This window comes from Colobus angolensis, unplaced genomic scaffold (assembly GCF_000951035.1).
Source record: "Colobus angolensis palliatus isolate OR3802 unplaced genomic scaffold, Cang.pa_1.0 Scaffold15, whole genome shotgun sequence".
In the NCBI taxonomy this organism is placed as follows: Eukaryota; Metazoa; Chordata; class Mammalia; order Primates; family Cercopithecidae; genus Colobus; species Colobus angolensis.
Window position 1 is genome coordinate 2,126,272 of NW_012114599.1, and position 20,217 is coordinate 2,146,488.

General features: G+C 48.7%; 1 protein-coding gene across 4 annotated transcripts in view; it reads right to left on the reverse strand.

Moving 5' to 3' along the window:
• Positions 1-20,217, reverse strand: part of TTC7A (tetratricopeptide repeat domain 7A) — a 159,889-nt gene that overhangs the window by 97,348 nt on the left and 42,324 nt on the right. For all 4 annotated transcript variants that reach the window (XM_011935874.1, XM_011935875.1, XM_011935873.1 and 1 more), the window contains 2 exons: positions 5,180-5,310; positions 1,280-1,395 (listed from right to left, as the gene is read on the reverse strand). In XM_011935874.1, coding sequence (XP_011791264.1) covers positions 1,280-1,395; positions 5,180-5,310 — 247 coding nt within the window. The remainder of the gene's footprint in view (positions 1-1,279; positions 1,396-5,179; positions 5,311-20,217) is intronic.

Consider the following 20,217-nt stretch of genomic DNA (forward strand, 5'->3'; position numbering starts at 1 on the left):
TTTGGGCTGTGCAGGGTGTGCTTTGTTAAACAAGTGCCTGAAGGCAGTATGCTTGTGGAAAGTCATCACCATTCTCTTCATCTTAAGTACCCAGGGACACCTACACTGCCAAAGGTCGCAGGGACCTCTGCCTAGGAAAGCTAGGTATTGCCCCCATGTGATAGTCTAAAATATGGCCTCGTGGGAAGGGAAAGACCTGATCGTCCCCTGGCTGTCAGTCCCCCAGCCTGACAGCCATGAAGGGTCTGTGCTGAGGAGGACTAGTATAAGAGGAAAGAAGGCCTCTTGGCAGTTGAGATAGAGAAAAGCATCTGTCTCCTGCCCGTCCCTGGGCAATGGAACATCGAGGTGTAAAACCTGATTGTATGTTCTGTTCACTGAGAAAGGAGAAAACAGCCTTAGTGCTAGCGGCAATGCTGCTCTTTATGCACTGAAAAGGTTTATGGAGATATTTGCATATGCACATCAAGGCACAGCACTTTTCCTTAAACTTATTCATGTCACAGAGATCTTTATTCATATGTCTTACTGCTGACCTCCCTACATTGATCCTATTATCCTGCCACTTTCCTTTTTCTAAGATGGTAAAGATAATGATCAATAAATACTAGGGGAACTCAGAGACCCAGGAGCAAAAGCCTACGGAAGGCATTCCAGGCACTGTGGCTCTTAGGTCTCAGATAGGCCAGTATTCTGAAGGACCTCAAGACAACCCACAGGAAAACAAGCATTTCTGCTGCCTCGTCAGCAGGGACAGCCACAGCCCTGGCGTGATGCCAGAACTTTACTTCTACCATACTTTCCCTCGTCCCTCACCACTCCTTAAAAGCTGGAATGAACAGATATCTGCCTTCCCATTGGGTTTTTGGGGAGCGTGAGGCTCAGAGGAACCAAATAACTTCATTCACACCGCAGACGACAGTGGACAAAACCAGACCCACTGGCCAGCTCACTGTCCTTTGCTTTTTCAACATCACCTCCCAAGTGCCCTCCGCCCTACCCTCTTGACATGCCCATTCCTGTTTCTCTTCTTGGCAGTCTCCCCTGAGCACACACAGGCTTTACTGCTTCCGTGGCTTCCTAAAGCGTGGTCCTTCCCACTGAGAACGCCTCTGCACACTCCTGTCTGACAAGATGTGACACAAGCCAGTCCCCACCGATCCTCTTGGGAGAGCATGTGTGCACAGGCCACAGAAGAGGGAGAGCAGCCTTAAGGCCACGTCAAAAGTCTCAGCCCAGGGGAATTGTTCCCACACTCACTGAACTACCAGTGACCTACCCCTTCTTCAGGTTTTTCACATAGGCGCTCTGGAGGGCGGCTTCCAGGAAGTAGGTGAGCTCATAGTCAACTGGATGACAGCCTTTCAGATGCCTCGACGTGCTGTTATTTGCGGTCTGGGAAGGGGAACAGAGAGAGAGCCATTGTCTCAAAGTTCTGAAGCAGGGGGTCACTCAGCAAGAGGAGGTGGCCTCATCACCATTCCAGTCCCTGCTGTTCAGGGGCACATTGCTGCAATTCTCAGACCAGGCTCAATCTAACTCGCTTTAACTCAAAATATGTCTAAAGCATTCTCTCCCCATCCAACTGTTAGATGCCCACAAGCCCTGTGTCTTTTTTTTTTTTTTTTTTTTTTAAAGAAACAGGGTCTTACTATATTGCCCAGGCTGATCTCGAACTCCTGGGCTTAAGCAATCCTCCTACCTCGGCCTCCTAAAGTGATGAGATTACAGGCATGAGCCACCACACTAAGCCCCTAATACTCAATCAACAATCACAGAGCTTTAAATTTATTAACTCACTTAGTCCTTAGAGCAGCTCTACTAGGTAGGAACAGTCATCATTTCCATTTCACAGGTGAGAACAGAGAGGGTCTCTTCCTGCCCCAAGGCCACTCAGGTTGAGGGGTGGTGGCAGAGCCAGTGCAGTCAGGCTCCCCTCTCCACTCTTACCCCCTACTGCAGGATGACTTCCCTGTCTACACAGAGCCATGCTGAGCACTTGCTCTTCAACCAGACAGCACTCATTGTCTGAGCACGTGGTAGAGAGACCACTTCACGCAGCATTGCTTCCCTGTTCTGCATATGCAAACCTCAGCTCCCACCAGACTTCACTCCCACAGGACAGGAGCTGTGTCTCCTTAGTCTCACTGCTGTCCACACCTCACCTCCAGTTAAGGAAAGAGAAGGGGAAATGAAACTCTTACAAAATTGCCACCCAAGCCCAAATCTTATTTATGTCTCACAACTGTCCTACAGGGCTGGTTTTATTTGCATTTCATCGACGAGGAAACTGAGGCTCAGAAAACGTCTAAGGTCAAAAGCGTAAATTAGACGTGGTGGCTCACATTTGTAATCCCAGCACTTTGGGAGGCTGAGGCAAGAGAATCACTTGAGGCCAGGAGTTCCAGACCATCCTGGGCAAAAGAGTGAGACTGTCCCAATCAATCCATCAATAATAATTTAATGCATAAGGTCACAAAGCTGGTGTCAGTCTGGACCTCAAACTCAAGCCTAGCCAGGAACAGATTCCAGGCTATTTCCACTATGTATCAGTTAATTCATTCCACAAACATCTGAGTGCCTGCCAGGCACTGTACTGTCCCTGTCAAACAAGCATGGAACATCAGAACATCCAGAGAACTGAGACCCCCCCCCCCCACCCGGTCCCAGGAAAAGCTGAGGAACAATTACATCATTAACTGAGCTGTCACTTAAAAGCCTCAGCCCTAACAGGGTCCTCCAGCCCAACGAGACTGACCTGCCTTCTGTATACCATTTCCTTTGTCTAATCTGAGGGGAAAAAAATCTGAGGCATCCGCCTCCTCTTTCAGAATTCAGAGTAGATTTAAGAGAGGGTCTTAGTTCCTTAGAGGTCAGGACTGGGTCTCAGGAGGGACACACAGCATTTCTGAGGGTGCACAAGGTTCTGTGGCCTGCCCTCCCTCAACTTAAGATAACAACTGTAGGGTCCCGTTTGTCTGCCCACTGCTACCAGGCACTGATTCCAGCCCTGGACATCATCATCAGACATTTGACAGGGACAGTACAGTGCCTGGCACTATAGTTCATCACCTTAATCCCCTTTTGAAAGTCCAAAGCCTAGGCTTCCAGATGAGCAGCAGACTTTACCTTTTCCATGAAAGTTTCCTCCCAACCACATGCAATGCAAACATGAAAAGCTCCTCAAACACGACTACTGTCTAGCAGTGACCCATTCCCCTTTGGTGGAGGTCGGCTCAACCATGCTGACTCTCTAAGTGGCCTCTGCCAGAGAACAGGCACTCAAGTCCTAGATTTGCTGAGCCCATCAGTCACTTCCCCTTTCCTCCTGAAGTCCAATCAAGGAGACATCTTCTAGAGCAGTGGCTGTCAGCAGGGGGTGACTTTGCCCTCAGAGGACAGTTGTCAGTAACTGAACACATTTTTGGTTGTCACAAGGGGGATAGTGCTACTGGCATAGTGGGGAGAGGCCATGCATGCTGCTAAACATCCTATAATACACGCAGCATCCCCCTCGCCCCCACCGACAACAAAGAATTCTCCAGCCCCAAATATCAGCAGCACTGAGGTTGAGAATCCTGCTCTAGGGGAAATGACCTGGCCTGGGGTAGACTCTTCCAAAATGGTACCGGACTGACATTTTGGCATCTGCCGAGGCAGGTGAGATGCAAGTGTCTCCTGGGCTCTAAGTCTCTCAGTACATGACCACCTCCTCCTTCAGGGCACCAATCCTAATCTACTCTGCTCTAGAACCTTCCATCTAACATGTTAAATATCTATTCCACAGAATACCTAAGCATCACCCCCAATATCTTCTGTGCGAGCATTCAGAGCCACACTCCCTGGGTTCAAATCCTGCCGACACCACTTATTAACGAGGTAAACTCTGGCAGGCTAACTCCTCTTCCAATTTGTTTTCTTATTTGTAAAATGGGAACGACAGCAGGGCCTATTTCATCCAGTCAGTGTGAGGGTTAAATCACAGAATGAATGTAAAGTGCTTGGAGTTGTGTCTGACACAAAAGCAGGCACTCAAGAAGGGCTAGCAGGATCTTTGTTGAATACAGTTTCCTGTCCCCTTAGCATTGAACCAAGGACCCCTCATGGCATAGTATTAAGATGTGGAGGGAAAAAGAATAAAATGGAGGCTGGGTACAGGCCAGTAATCCCAGAATTTTGGGAGGCTGAGGCAGGCAGATCACCTGAGGTCAGGAGTTCAAAACTAGCCTGGCCAACATGGTGAAACCCTGTCTCTACTAAAAATACAAAAATTAGAAGGGCATGGTGGCAGATGCCTATAGTTCCAGCTACTCAAGAGGCTGAGGCAGAAGAAACGCTTGAACCCAGGAGGCGGAGATTGCAGTGAGCTGAGATCGTGCCAGTGAACTCGAGCCTGGGTGACAGAGCAAGAATCCATCTAAAAAATAATAATTAATAAAATGCATAAAAATTAAAAGCAAAAAAAAAATACATAAAAATAAACCAGAGCCTCCCAGAAGGGGAAGGGCTGGGATACTTACCACAAACGCTGCTACCACCTGTACTTGATACCCTGCAGACAGTTAACCCAGACCCACCACAGGGAATGGAGAGGGAGGGAGATCTGAAAACTGCCAGGGCCCTGGTAACCAGCTCTTTCACCAGCCTCTGAAAGGCTCAGAGAAGGAATCCCAAGATCCTGCTTCCCCACAGGATCCAGGGAGGAGCTTCTGGGACACCGAGAGCAGGGAAGGATGTCCAGCTGTAAGACCCAGGCGGACTCCACTCCTGCCAGGGAAAGAATGGTGAGCAAATGATTCAATCTCCTAAACCTCATCTATTAAACAGGGATAAGTACAATACCCATCTCAGAGGTGGCTGTGAGGAGTCAACAAGTTAATGGATATAAACAGGGCTGTCACTTTTGGTGCTGCAAGATGAGTTCACCAAGGAGTTCCTGGTGCCTAGCAGATGGCATGGACTCATTTATCTATTAAACTATTTTCCAGTAAAGAGTCTCATTCTAGTGGAATCCGTACACCATAATGAGTTTTCCAACCTATGAAGTAGAGTGTCTTTGGGGGACAGAGAAGGTGCCTTCTTCTAATTAGCACACAGGTGACCTATGGGTTTAGTGGGATCTGTAGATATAGGTGCTCAATAGACAGCAGCTCCTACCACGGTGTTATCTCCAGCTCACCTTCTCCAATTCCTGCAGGAACACCTGAGCGATCCAGGAGGCCCTCTCAAAACAGGTGATCACTTCCTCCTCCCTCTCCGTCAGGCGGAAGCGGGAAGCGATGGAGTTGGGTAGACGTTCCAGAGAGAGGCCTGCAGGAGGAAGAGGGAGCCTCAGACCTGCCCTGCTCGGGCCCCCTGACTCCAGGCCCTCCCCATGGGCCCAGGGTGGGCTCATCTGAGGGGGCACACACTCTGGTGCAGCCAGGAGGAGGCGGAGGTCTGCGGAGGGGAGGAGGAAGCTGAAGCGACAGTGGTGTTAGCAGTGGCTGGGAGTAAGCGATGGGACAGCACGTGGGGAATCACACTGCCCGGGAAGCTACTCCTGACCCCTCCTCTGTAACGGAGTATCCCCATTTTTCTAAGCAAAAGAGAATGAAGTTTTTTTAAAAAATGTATTTTTTTCGGGCTGGGCGCGGTGGCTCAAGCCTGTAATCCCAGCACTTTGGGAGGCCGAGACGGGCGGATCACGAGGTCAGGAGATCGAGACCATCCTGGCTAACACGGTGAAACCCCGTCTCTACTAAAAATACAAAAAACTACCCGGGTGACGTGGCGGGCGCCTGTAGTCCCAGCTACTCGGGAGGCTGAGGCAGGAGAATGGCGTGAACCCGGGAGGCGGAGCTTGCAGTGAGCTGAGATCCGGCCACTACGTTCCAGCCTGGGCGGCAGAGCGAGACTCCGTCTCAAAAAAAAAAAAAAAAAAATGTATTTTTTTCTTTCCTCTTTCCTTCTTTTCCTGTTCCCCACTTCCTACTTAGCTCTTTAGAAATGCAAAACCAACCTCTACTGTTCCTTCACCAGACACTCCCTACACAGCAAGCTTATCCATGTGCTGACTTAGAAGCTCCTGAGCCAGAACTTTCCCACCAGGAGACTGCCTCTAGAGATAACAATCAATTTACATCCGAAAGTGTGACTGAGAAGGAACTCTCTCCCAACCGGAGAGTATCTTGAAGCAATGCTCACTTTACAACCTGGCTCTGGCCACGATGGTGCCAGCTCGACTACCTGCTAGGTAAGGCACCAAGGCAAGTCATGCAGACCCTGCACTTGCTTGCTCCCTCCTCTGCATGGCGTTCATGCCAAGTCCCCCTTTAAAAGTCCTGGCTTTTTGCCCAGGAAGTGAAGTGGTTATCTTTTAAGGCACGAGCCTGTACCTCTTCCCCTAAGCTAAGCTTTGGAATAAAGTGACTTTCTTTATTCCAGACCTCACTCTTGTTAATTGGACTCTGCAAGTGGCGAGTGACTGAACTGCGCTTCAGTTACAATTTTGGTGGCCCCTATGAGGACTGCAGCACGCTTCAGACAACTGAGCCTATCAGCCTGGTTTCACTACCAGGCAAAGCGGGGGCTGCCTGGGAGTGCCAGCTGCTCCTGGCTACTGGACTCTAGAATAGGAATGTTAAGGGGATTTCTCAGCAGCTGCCAAAATGTTCTTGTTTTGGGGAACCTCCCTTTCACCCCCTGGCATGACATCTGCTGCCTCCAATGTTTCACTGGTACAAAGAAAGTGACCTCTGAAGAAGCCAGCGACCTTGAAACTGGGTGAGCAAGTTGGACCATACCCGACGTTTTTCTGTCTCTTCTGGGTGTCCCTGGGACTTCACTCTGTGAAGACTTGGCCGCTACTGGCATCTTCTGGGCATTTTGAGCATTTGCATGTGTGGTACTATAGGGACTCAGCTGCCTGTCAAGGTATCTCCAGCTGAGGCAGGGGGTTCAGAACTCCACTCAGTCCCTGGAGTCCCTCCACTCAGACTGGGGATTTTGTTTGGAAGCACGCCATCTGTTTGTGTGAATGTAATGACTTTGTGTACAGGCTGATTTCTTTCTTTCCTGAGCTTCCTCCGGGTGACTTGCGGCAGTGGGAGGGATCGGTCCTCCGCCGCACCGGGCACTGAGGCCCTCCCTGACCGGGGATAAATGAAGGTAGCAAGGGTATCCCTGCACCATGTGGTGGCTGGAAGGCTCTCAAGCTCCTCTTCCGTCACTCTACTTTTTCCTCTCTCTTTCCATTCTCTCTGTCATGCCACTCTTAGAGAACCTGGCTGTGCTGCAAAAGCCAGCCAGAAATTTCATACTCTTATCTCCTCCATAAAATGCAAGGACAAGTTTCTCCCCTTCCCTTCACTTTGCTGTTCCACAAGCCTCATTTTCAGGGGCTCCATTCTGCTCCTGGGCCTTGGATTTAAAGAGGGAATAGGATTGGACACTGGCAACAAGGTCTCTGTCCCCTCAAAGAGCCCCTTGGGGTGCATTTTGGTTAATTGAAAAGCATACAGTTGTGAGCCCATGACTAGGAAAAAGAGGATCTTTTACCATAATACTATCTGGACCCAATACCACCTGGGCCACAATGAATTCTGGCCTGAAGATGGGGTTACTTGGTTACACTTGCAGTTGTTAGAAGAAAAACATCCACTCTCCTGGTGCTCACCATTTTCTACACTGTATTTTGGTAATCTCTGGCCAGCTCTTCTCTCCCCAACTAGCTGAAAGCTCCATGGGGGCAAATGTGAATCTTTTTGGACAACCACAACCCTTGCACAGCACCTCACACAGTAGGTGCTCAAATTATGCAGCATTTTACATGCATGCTTCCCATGGAACCCAACAGTTCCTCCCTGCAGAAGTTACCCATGCTCAGGTCTCTGCCTGCAGGGGACAACCACTTTCCCACTTACCAGTAATAGCACCTTCCTCTCCTTTTGACCACCTCTCTTGCAATCTCAGATGATCATGACTGCCACAGCAAACAGCTAAGTGTGGGCACACGACCCAGTTTGGGCCAATAAAAAACAGTCTCAGAATTGTCACTCTTTCCACTGGGGTTGTTAGGCTGGTATCAGACATCAGTTTAGAAATGTTAGAGAAAACCTACCTTAAAATGAAGTCTACACAATATGAATATAAATAACACTACTGAAGTGTGCATTTAAAAATGGTTTAGATGGTAAATTTTATGTTGTATGGGGCTTTTTTGATGCAACTTAAAACATTTTTAAATAAAAGCTTCAAAGCCAAAACCAAAAAGCTCAAAAAATAAAAACAATCTGTAAGAAACAAAGAAGGGATATAGCATTGTTAGCCTTACTAGAAACTAATGCTGTACAGAAAAACAACTCTATTTGCATCAGGTTACTTTTTTTTAAGACAGGAAAAATACTGAATAAACTCTTAGTCACGAAAAAAATGAAATCCATGCAAAGAAAAGGTAAGACAGCACGGAGAAGGGTGGATTCCTAAAGAGACTGAGTACCTAGATCCAGCTTTGCCTGAAGCTCTACCTGCTGGAACTTTCCAGTGTATGAGCGCCACTAAATACCTCCCATGTCTTCTCCCTTCCTCCCTCCCTCTCTCCCTTCCTCCCTCCCGCTCTCCCTTTTTTTGTCACTTGCAGCTAATATAGACCCGACTAGAGAGTGCTGTCCTTCTGAACTATTGTTTCTCAATGGGGAGAATCAATGTCTGTCTCGTCTTTGTGCCCACACGGTACTTTAGGTACTTTACATGTGAAGACGAACTTACTGAAGGGATGTATAATAGAAGAATCCTCAACTGTTTCCTGCCCTATAAGCCCCAACATCCACGTAATGACCAAGTCCTCAACACTTCAAACCTTCCCTTCCTCTCTTCCTACTACCTTATATCAGCTTTTATGTCTTGAGCGGATGACTATATTGGCCTCCTAACTGGCCTCCCTGCCTCCAGTCTCACTTTAATCCCCAGGGGGATGCTTCTAAAACTCTCCAGGGGTCCATACTGCTAAAGGGTAAGGTCCAACTTCTGGAGGCTCCATACCAGGCCCTCCTGGTATCAGTTCTCCAGCCTCATCTCTCGCCTTACCTGCCACATCCACACCCAACTTCCTGCTCCCAACGGCTTGGTTGTAGGATGCCTTCTTGACTCGCTCAAGTTGTTCCTCCTGCCTGGAATGTATCCACCCCACCAAGTCTACCCAAAATTACTGTTCACATTCTGACCTAGTAAATGCTACTTCCTTTACAAAGCCCTTCCTGATAGTCCCTGGTGTAACCAAACATTCCTCCTTTAAGCCCCAGTCTATACATATTCCTAACTCACCATTTCTTATGTTTATTTGTTCATATGTTTCCCCAGACTGTAGACTCCTTCAAGACATCAACCTAATTGTGCTTACTTTTCTACCACCTGGCACACAGTAGGTACTGGACAAGCATTTGCTGGCTGGATGAAAAAACACAAGCCTGGTCATGTCTGACAAAGAACTAAGTGCTCTGCAAATATAAGGTAAGGAATTATTGTTTTCCTTAGCCACATTCCCATGCACACAGATTCAGTGACCTTGTCCTTTGCCAGGCTGGGGTGTGACCAGATCCAAAGTTCGGGTGCCTTGGCCTGGAGGAAGGCGGGCACAGAACGTGAAGGTCCTTGCTCAACACAAAGACTCAGGTGCCTGGGTCACCGCGTGTCAACGTGCCTCCTGCCAAATGACTCACAACCAGGAGGGGGAGGATCCTCATTCCAGAGGACTAAAGGGGGAAGAGGAACCAAGAAAGAATCAAGGAGGCAGCCCTCGTTGCTCGCTGCCAGAGCTGGGCCAGCCCCTGCTCCCTAGACATGCAGCCTATCCACCCTGCAGGAAGGTGGGGCGAACCTATGAACTGTTGAGAGGCCTGGCCCAGGAGACCAACTGCACGTGGCAGGGCACAGTCAATTCCAGGGGACATAGAGTGGATCTGTTTCAACACAGCTGCCCTGTGGTCCCCAGAGAGATGTGCTGAGACTGGGCTCCCTCCTGCCACACCTCTGGGTCCAGCACTGGAATGGGTGATGCCAGCTGCTGTCAAGTTCAAGCTGCCAGTTCCAAGCCTCCGGAGGGCTGGCCACTGCAAAGCTGTGAATTCAGGAAAAATGGTCTGTGGGGCTTCCACCTTCCCCGTGTGGCATTTGCTCCTTCCACTCTCAGCAGAGACCTCCCCACCAGCTTCTCCAAGAACCTCAAATCTCATCCTCCTTGAAAGCTCAAAGTAGGCCAGGCAAAGTGGCCCACATCTGTAATCCCAGCACACTGGGAAGCCCAGGCAGGCGACTGCTTGAGCTTAGGAGTTTGAGACCAGCCTAGGAATGTGGTGAAACCCTGTCTCCCCCAAAATAGAAAAAATTAGCTGGGCTTGGTGGTGCACACTTGTGACTCTAGCTACTCAGAAGACAGAGGTGGGAGAATCGCTTAAGCCCGGGAGGCAGAGGCTGCAGTGAGCCAAGATTACGCCACTGCACTCCAGCTGGGTGACAGAACAAGACCCCTTCTCAATTAAAAAAAAAGCTCAAAGCAAAGCCACCTCTTCTCTGAAACTCTGCAGGTAGAGTTAAGCCTCCCTGTGTCTAAACCACTTGAACAGTTTGACTGCATCTCCTATGTATGTGCCTTTTTCCTGCATTGTCCTCATCCTCTCTACCCATTTCCGATTATCTTTGCACCCCAGTGGTGGCCAGGGCCTAGTGTTTAGGAAGCATGCAGATGGATGCGTAGATGAATGAGCGTATTCACATAGCCAAGTGTACGGCCCAAAGGAGTTCCTCCCTCTCCACTTAAAAAATATTTCCTGGGCTAGGTGTGGTGGCTCATGCCTGTAATCTCAGCACTTTGGGAAGCCGAGGCAGATGGATCACGAGGTCAGGAGATTGAGACCATCCTGGCCAGCATAATGAAACCCCGTCTCTACTAAAAATACAAAAATTAGCTGGGCATGGTGGCACATGCCTGTAAATCCCAGTTACTTGGGAGGCTGAGGCAGGAGAATTGCTTGAACTAGGGAGTCAGAGGTTGCAGTGAGCCGAGATTGCTCCACAGCACTCCAGTGTGGGTGACAGAGCGAGACTCCGTCTCAAAAAAAAAAAAAAAAAATTCTTGGAGAATTCATAAACAAATTGTGGTATAGTTATATAATGGAATACTACTCAGATTTTCTTTTTAAACTCATATACACATAACACAAATGAATTACTTAAAAATTACATTGTGCAAAAGAAACCAGACATTTAAAAAATACATGCTGTATGATTTCATTTATTCAAAAGAGCAAATTAATCTATATCAGTAGAAAATAAGGCCAGGAGTGGTGGCCCACATCTGTAATCCCATCACTGTGGGAGCTAAGGCAGGGGATCAATTGAGCCCAGAAGTTTGAGACCAGCCTGGGCAACATAGCAAGACTTTATCTCTTCAAAAAATAAGCAAAAACAAAACAGTGGTTGCCTGGGGTGGAGACCAATTAGAAAAGAGCCCAAGGGGACTTTCTGTGGTGATAGAAATGTTCCGTATCTTTGTTACGGTACTGGTCACATGGATATTTATACTGGTCCAATTCATGAAATTACATAGTTAAGATTTGTACATCTCACTACATGAAAATTTATCTAAAAATAATGGAGATAATGCCTTTTTGAAGGGAGCTGTCATGACTCAGAGAAATAAAAGTTCAAAGTACAGGGGTACATTCACTGAGGTGGTCCTCTGTAAAGCAATTTCCAACATACACAGGGCCAAAAAGTTTCTGGAGCTGGCAGTGGCTTTTCCTAAGCAAGGTCACAGTCCAGTCACCCAGTTCTGCCCATAAAAAGGGGCAGGCAACCTTGTATTTGTCCCCTGGTTGATAATGTCTATTTTCCTGCCCACAAACATCTGATTGGAAGACCACCCAGGCACTCCAGGCTTGGGTTTCTTTACCCTCTGCCCCTTGAGCGCTTCTGCACAAGTGGCCAGACCGCGGCACTCAATCCAGGATGAAGGTGGGCTGCCCTGCGCCTAGTCCTTGAGGCATCGGAGGGTTGTAACGCAGCCCTGCGGGGCAGGCACTGCCGTGTGATTCCCACCAGCAAGGGCCTTTCTGTGCCAATACCCAGCTCTAAGAGAGGCCCCTTGCAAGAGGAGGACTTGCTTTTTCATTAACTCAGAACTTTCGATTTGGAGCCAAGCTGATCCTGGCACAGCCTCAGACCCAACACCAGGCTGGTCCCAGCTCCTTCAGTCTGAATGACTCATCACATCCCAGGCAGCCACCCTTCCAAGAAGCCCCACCCTTGGAGCCCTGGAGCTTTGGGCCCTGGATGTAGAGGTAGAAAACAGAAAACTTCCTCAGCAACAGAACCCCTTCCCTCCCACCTACCCAGCCTGTCAAAAGGGCACAGGTACAGCTGCAGCATCCACGGACGATGAATCCCAGACTTGGGTACCCTGCAGCCAGGGGAAGAAGGGAAAAAAGGCAATTCATTCAGTTCTCAGGGGGAAACTGGAAGGCCAGGTAGGAAAGAACCCTCACAGATCACTCTTAAAATTAGAACATTTAAAAATAGGATTACCATATGATCCAGCAATTCCACTTCCAGGTGTACACCCAAAAGAATAGAAAGCAGGGTCTCAAAGAGATATCAGTCCACTAGCATTCATAGCAGCATTATTCACAATGGTTAAAATGTAGAAGCAACCCAAGTGTCCATTGACAGATGAACGGATAAACAAAATGTCATATATACATACGTACAATACAATATTATTCAGCCTTCAGAAGGAAGGAAATTCTGACACATGCTACAATATGGATAAGCCTTGAGGACATTTTACTAAGTGAAATAAGCCAGACACAAAAAGGCAAATACTGTATGAGTCCTCTTACATGAGGTACTTGCATAATCAAATTCATAAAAACAGAAAATAGAAGAGTGGTTGCCAGGGGTTAGGGGAGGAGGGAACGGGGCGTTGCTGTTTCATGGGCATAGAATTTCGGTTTCACAAGGTAAAAGAATTCTGGAGATTGGTTGCACAATAATGCAAATGTTAGAGTTCAGGAGATTGGTTGCACAACAATGTCTCAGTACCGAACTGAACACTTAAAAGTGGTTAAGATGGTCAATTCTATGGTATGTATATTTAACACTGTTTTTTGTTTTTGTCTTTTTTTGGGACAGAATCTTGCTCTGTCTACCCAGGCTGGAGTGCAGTGGCTCAATCTCAGCTCACTGCAACCTCCACTTCCTGGGTTCAAGCAATTCTCCTGTCTCAGCCTCCTGAGTAGCTGGAATTACAGGCACATACCACCACGCCTCGCTAATTTTTATATTTTAGTAGAGACAGGGTTTCACGATGTTGGCCAGGCTGGTCTTGAACTCCTGACCTCAGGTGATCCACCCACTTCGGCCTCCCAAAGTGCTGGGATTATAGGCGGGAGCCACCTTGCCCGGCCAACACATTTTTTTAATGGAAAAAACAAAAAAACAGGCAATTTGGCTTCTGTATCAAAGTCTCCAAAAAATGTATACTCTATGATTCAGTAATTCTGCTTTCTAGGAATTTATCTTAAAAAAAAAAAAAAGAAAAAGAAAAAGCGGGGGGCGGTGACTCACACCTGCAACCCCAGCACTTTGGGAGGGTGAGGTGGGAGAATTGCTTGAGCCCAGGAGTTCAGGACCAGCCCTGGCAACACACACCCCATCTCCACCAAAAAAAAAAAAAAAAAAAAAAAGTGATGTATGCAAAATTTAGCTTCAAGGATATCCATTTCAGTATTGTTTATAAAGGCAAAAAAAAAAAAAAAAGATTTAGCATACGGGTCCAATGACGGGACTTCACAAAATTATGACAGGACGTTACAATGAAATGCTATGAGGTTACTTACAGTGACATAGAGGTGTATTGAAAAACGACTCATGAAATACTAACTTTTTTAAAAAGCAGATTATAAAACATAGCTGTATGAACTTACATTTTAAAAGCACATGTAAGCCTATAGGGAAAAAAAGACTGGAAGGATATACCTCAAAATGTTCAGAGTGCTAAGTCTGTTTCCGCAAATACAAAATGGAGTTACTAATAATGCCTAGCTCGTAGTGTAGCCATGATCATTAAATTAGATGAAATATTATAAAGCATAGAAAGTATGCTGGCCGGGTGCAGTGGCTCACGCCTGTAATCCCAACACTTTGGGAGGCTGAGGTAGGAGGATTATCTGAGGTAGAGAGTTTGAGAACAGCCTGACCAACATCTCTACTAAAAATACAAAATTAGTCAGGCATGGTGGCGCATGCCTGTAATCCCAGTTGAGGCAGCAGAATTGCTTGAACCCAGGAGGTGGAGGTTGAGGTGAGCCGAGATCGCGCCATTGCACTCCAGCCTGGGCAACACAGTGAGACTCCACCTCAAAAAACAAACAAACAAAAAAAGTACACACTTAGAAAATATTTTCAAGTGATGCTCACAATAACCTCTTAGGTAGGGGTTTAACCCTTCTCCAGAGTTACAAACAAAAAAATCTAGGCAGGGCATCTGGTGGTTTACGCCTGTAATCCCAGTACTTTTGGAAGCTGAGGTGGGCGGATCACTTGAGGTCAGGAGTTCAAGACCAGCCTGGCTAACATGGCAAAACACCATCTCTACTAAAAATACAAAAAATTAGCTGGACGTGGTGGTACGCGCCTGTAATTCCAGCTATTCTGGAGGCCAAGGCAGGAGAATTGTTTGAAGCCAGGAGGCAGAGGTTGCAGTGAGCCAAAATCATATCATTGCACTCTAGCCCGGGTGACAGAGCAAGACTGTCTAAAAAAAAAAAAAAAAAAAAAAAATTTGAATCCAGGGAAAACAGATTAATTCCAAGACCCCTCAGCTAAAAGCACCAGTGTCAACTAGATCCAGGTCTCTGGCTGGATGAGGCCTGATCTCCTAGCAGCTTGCTCCTCCTTCGGCATCTGGAAGCCAGCCTCTCACCTGGGGCCAGGACAGCAGTGCCACAAGGACTGAGCTCCTGTCCATGTGAGGCACACAGCCCACACCCCTTGGAGAGGGAAGCCAAAATCAACAGTGAATTCCCGCCATACCAGGGCTAAAAACACAAAAACCAAATATGCTATCATATCCTGTCCTGGAAGCAGCGTAGTGTTCTTTCTTTTTTAAAAGTCGTAATCAGCGACACAACTCCAGGTGACAGCAGAATAGCTTGGGGTTACACTGACAAAAAAGAAGGGTCAAAAAAGAAGCCCACCTTCAAGGGGCTGGGAGAAGAGAATCTGCAGATCATAATCCTTCCAGCTGCTGAGGGCATTTCACCTTTTTTGACTTTGCACAGCAGCTTCACAACCTAGCATGTCACTGCAATGCAGAGTTCCTGTGTACCAGGGTCAGGGCACCAGGACCTCCCTGGTGCTGAGTGTGAGGTAAAGGAGAACACAAGCCAGCCAGGCTGACACTGGGGGCAGGACAGGTTCTCAAGAGGCCTGCGCTCTATCTGTGGAGCCACAATGAACCCTAAATTAGGCACCAATGACTAAAGTCTGCCAGGCTCAAGGTAGAATGAACGGCTGGAGAAATATGAGTCACTCTCCACGCCATTAGCATACTGAGCTAGGGCTGGAGAAATGGAAGAGACCCACCGGAGCTTGGGGAGGCTGAACCGGCTAAAGCTGGAGATGTCCAAAGAGCGGGCCCCGAAACATCCTGGAAGCCAATCAAAGCCAGTGAATAACCTCAGAGCTCAGACCAACAAAAAAGTGGGTGATTCGTTACCTTGGATCCACAAAGGCTTCATTCTAGTCTAGGGCCCAGACCCCTCAGCTCCAGACCCTAGAGAAGATTGCCCCAGACAGCGTGCTGACCACAGACAGCGTGCTGACCCATAGGTGAGCCTGATTGGAGGGAGAACAGGCTGTGCTGCACCTCATGGTGTGGTGACCCGCAGCCAAAGTTCTAGAACCCCAGTAAAGAGAGACACCCTGAGCCTTACCATGGACTCTCTGCTCTGGGCCCTCTTGTGGAGCCCACCTGGCCCTCACGCTCATTCCCAATCCATCCCACACACACCTCCTCTTGGCTCCAAGAATTATGATTACACTGCACCTCCAAACAAGCCACCTCCCCTGGTTTCCCCCGGGGCTTCCCTTTGGCCCTCCCTTGCTGGAAGGCACCTCTTTCACTCAACTGTCGGTGATTCATCCTCAAGTTCAGGCTCACCACCAGCTCGCCCGTGAAGGCCCTACAACTAGCTGGATCTCACCTCCCTCTGCAAGAGTGCTTCAATCGAACAAGCCCAAATGCTGGAGTCAGAGAGAGCGACATCCACAGCCTGACCCTTCCACTACTGGTGTAACCTGAGGTGAATCATTTCTGCCTGCTCTCTGGTGCTCTGCCTCCATGCCTTTTACCTACTTTCGTAACCGTACCCTGGTGTTCCTTTGAGGAACCATTCCTGCATCTCAGTCCACAGGATTCAGGTGGGGGAAACCCCACCCCTGGTACCATCCCAGTATCCTAGGTGCTGGGCACCACGATTGGCTCCAGGGTGGGCATGAGACCAAGCCAGGTCCATGAGAAACTTCCCCAGGCACTCTCTCCTTCTGAGGTAGTGGGTGCCATGCTGCAAGAACCACGTACTCCTGGAGCTGCTAAGGAAGACCTCAACAGACCTCGCTGAGCCCCCAGATTCAGCTATGCCTGATGCCATGCTGCTCCAACAACTTTCTAGTTACAAGGGGCCATAAATATCCAGTCCCTCCTCCTTTTTGTTGCTACTTTCCAACTAGTTGTAGCTGCATGTTTGTCATTAAAACCATAAGTCTGGTTACGTAGAAACTGATCCCCAGAGGCATGGTGCCCGAGGGGACAATTCCTGAAATATAAAATTGGCTGGGCTGAGGTCAGGTGGGGCAGAGAGGACTTTGCCATCTCCCAGCTAAGAAACTGGAATTCCAGATACACAGCAGCAGCAGCACCGGCTAGAATGCAGCCTATTTTGTCTTGGGGTGAGACACTGGGCATGTGGTAGAATACTTCAGGATACTGGCCTATGCCGGATGTTTCTTGGAGCCTATGTCAAGCCCTATAAAAATAAGCCTTACAAGCATCACTCCTGGCAGCCCCTCTGAATAAGAAAGTTTTGTCTGTATAAAACAATTCAAGACAGCTGAGTGTGAAGTCAGATAACTGGAGTTGAAAATTCCCTGTCCTTGCTGAAGGCAGTGCCAGAGGAGACAGGGGGACCAGACTCTATTAGGAGACAAGACTGGAAAGGCCTGAATCCCTCCCTATGCAAACCTCACATGGACCCCCTGCTGCAGCTCTCACTGCACTGCTAGAGAGCCAGGGGTGGGTGCCTGAGAGGAGCCCCGAGGCCTGCTGCTGAGGGACAGACCCTCAAGGCCTGGATCTAGATCCACGGACTTAGAGTCAACACAATCTTTGGCTCTAGGTTCTCAGCCATGAAGATGATGCAATGCCAATTGCCCAAAGGCTTATTACTACAGAGTTTTAGGGAGCTGTAGAGGCAGACAGACCCCAAACCTGGCAAACAAGTCCTTGCACTGTTCAACCCATAAGGTAGGCTCAAGTGTTCCACTCCCATCAGGGGCTGGGCTGCCCAGAAGCACAGAGGGGACTCTTCACAAATGGCCCTTTCTGGTGGCCAAAAGGCCAAGAGTCAAGGCAGAGCTTCCCATAGGACAAAACTAGGGACAGCCATATGGCCAAGACACCACGGCCAGGCAGGAAATCTGCCATACTGCCCCAGCGAGCCATGGCAGGAGCAGCAGACCAGCCACTCTGGGGTCTTCCAAACAGCTGCTTCTCCTGGAGCTGTATCCCTCCAGGAGCACGCTTTGCTCACCCGCCTGCCACTCCCTCAAGGGAAGTGACCCTAACTTGGCATCCCCAGCAGGTGTTTGCTGAATCAACTGCTGACAAATTTTACTTCCTCCTGTGGGAGGTAGGCCAGAAGCCTTGGGGGATACAACTGCAAGAGGTCAGACGCTCGGCGGAAGGAACGTACTGACCCCTAACTGGGGAGAATGGACGTGCATACTGGGCTGAGGTCCAAGTGAGCTGGGAGGAGGGAGACGATGCTGCAAGCTGAACTAAGGGACGCTTCTGGCACAGGACGCACCTGAACTGTGTCAGAGGAGAATGTAAGGACACAGCTATGTGCAGAGTGAAGAAAAAAGGCAAGGACAATGTCCCAAGAAGAAGTGAAGGGAAGAACTTCATAGATTATATTGGATACCAGGAGCAGACCTCATTAGGCTGACAGGTGGGGCTTCAGGAAAGGAGAGAGGGAGACTGGTTGAGGGTACAAAAGAAATGAACACCTGTACTCAAGAGGCTTGGAGTTCAGTGGAAGACAGGGCTCACAGCCATGAGCACATGGGGTCAAACGCAGAGGGTTCTGCCAAGGGAGTGGGCAGCACTGAAGACAGGCCATCCTAGAAGGGCCTTGAAAGCATTCTAGATTTCTAGATTATTTTTGTTTTTTTGAGACGGAGTATCGTTTTGTCCACCCAGGCTGGAGTGCCTTGGTGTGATCTCGGCTCACTGCAACCTCCTCCTCCCAGGTTCAGGCAATTCTCCTGTCACAGCCTCCCAAGTAGCTGGGATTACAGGTGCATGCCACCATGACCAACTAATTTTTTGTACTTTTTTTTTTTTTTAAAGTAGAGACAGGGTTTCACCATGTTGGCCAGGCTGGTCTCAAACTCCTAACCTCAAGTCATCCGCCCGCCTTGGCTTCCCAAAGTGCTAGGATTATAGGCATGAGCCACCGCACCCAGCCTAGATTACTTTTTATTATTTTTATTAATTTAAATTAAATTTAATTTAATTTTTTGAGACAGACTCTCACTCTGTCACCCAGGCTGGAGTGCAGTGGCATGACCTCGGCTCACTGCAAGCTCTGTCTCCCAGGTTCACGCCATTCTCCTGCCTCAGCCTCCCAAGTAGCTGGGGTTACAGATGCCCACCACCACACCCGGCTAATTTTTTGTATTTTTAGTAGAGACCAGGTTTCACCTGTGTTAGCCAGGATGGTCTTGATCTCCTGACCTTGTGATCTGCCCACCTCAGCCTCCCCAAGTGCTCGGATTACAGGCTTAAGCCAGCGCACCTGGCCTGATTACTTTTAATACAGAGTAAATGGATGATGTTCCCTCTTCACCAAACAAGGATGGTAATGGAGCTGTTTCATCTGAAGATATATCTGTCACCTGTACTTGGAGTTGGCTGGGAGCATTTCCTTTCCAGGGCCTTCCCCTGATCTGACATGGTTGGTCAGGGGTCAGTGGGCTGGCAGAAGTTACAAGGGGGCCATGGCAGGTCCTGGGGAATGGGGTAGGAGAGGGGTGGGCTTCCAGTCTAAACCAAGATGACTGATGTTAGGTTGAAATATAAAAGCAAATTTTCTGGCCGGGCGCGGTGGCTCAAGCCTGTAATCCCAGCACTTTGGGAGGCCGAGACGGGCGAATCACGAGGTCAGGAGATCGAGACCATCCTAGCTAACACGGTGAAAGCCCGTCTCTACTAAAAAATACAAAAAAAAAAAACTAGCCGGGCGAGGTGGCGGGCGCCTGTAGTCCCAGCTACTCCGGAGGCTGAGGCAGGAGAATGGCGTAAACCCGGAAGGCGGAGCTTGCAGTGAGCTGAGATCGGCCACTGCACTCCAGTCTGGGCGACAGAGCGAGACTCCGTCTCAAAAAAACAAACAAACAAACAAACAAAAAAAAGCAAATTTTCTGAACAACTCATCCACAAACACCCATAAACGGCCCTGGGAAAGCAAATGCCAAGAAAATGGCTGCAGGGCTTCACCAGGGCTGAAGGAGGCCCAGAGAGGAGAAAGTCCTCATCTGTGTGACCCATCTTAGAGGCAACCGTAATCTGCCTCCCAGCACCTCCTGCCTCCTGGCTCCTCTGTTACAGGTGGGACACAAGTTTTAGAGACATCCATCTGGCCACCAATGCTACTTACAGGCTGCATGAACTTCCTCAGCTTCTTCATCCTCAAAATGGGCATAACAACCATCTACCATTTACAGAGGAGAGATGAAGGTTAACAATCAGTCAACAAGGCTGGGCATGGTGGCTCACGCCTGCAATCCCAGCACTTTGGGAGGCTGAGGCGGCAGGATCACAAGGTCAGGAGATCGAGACCATCCTGGCTAACACGGTGAAACCCCGTCTCTACTAAAAAAATACAAAAAACTAGCCGG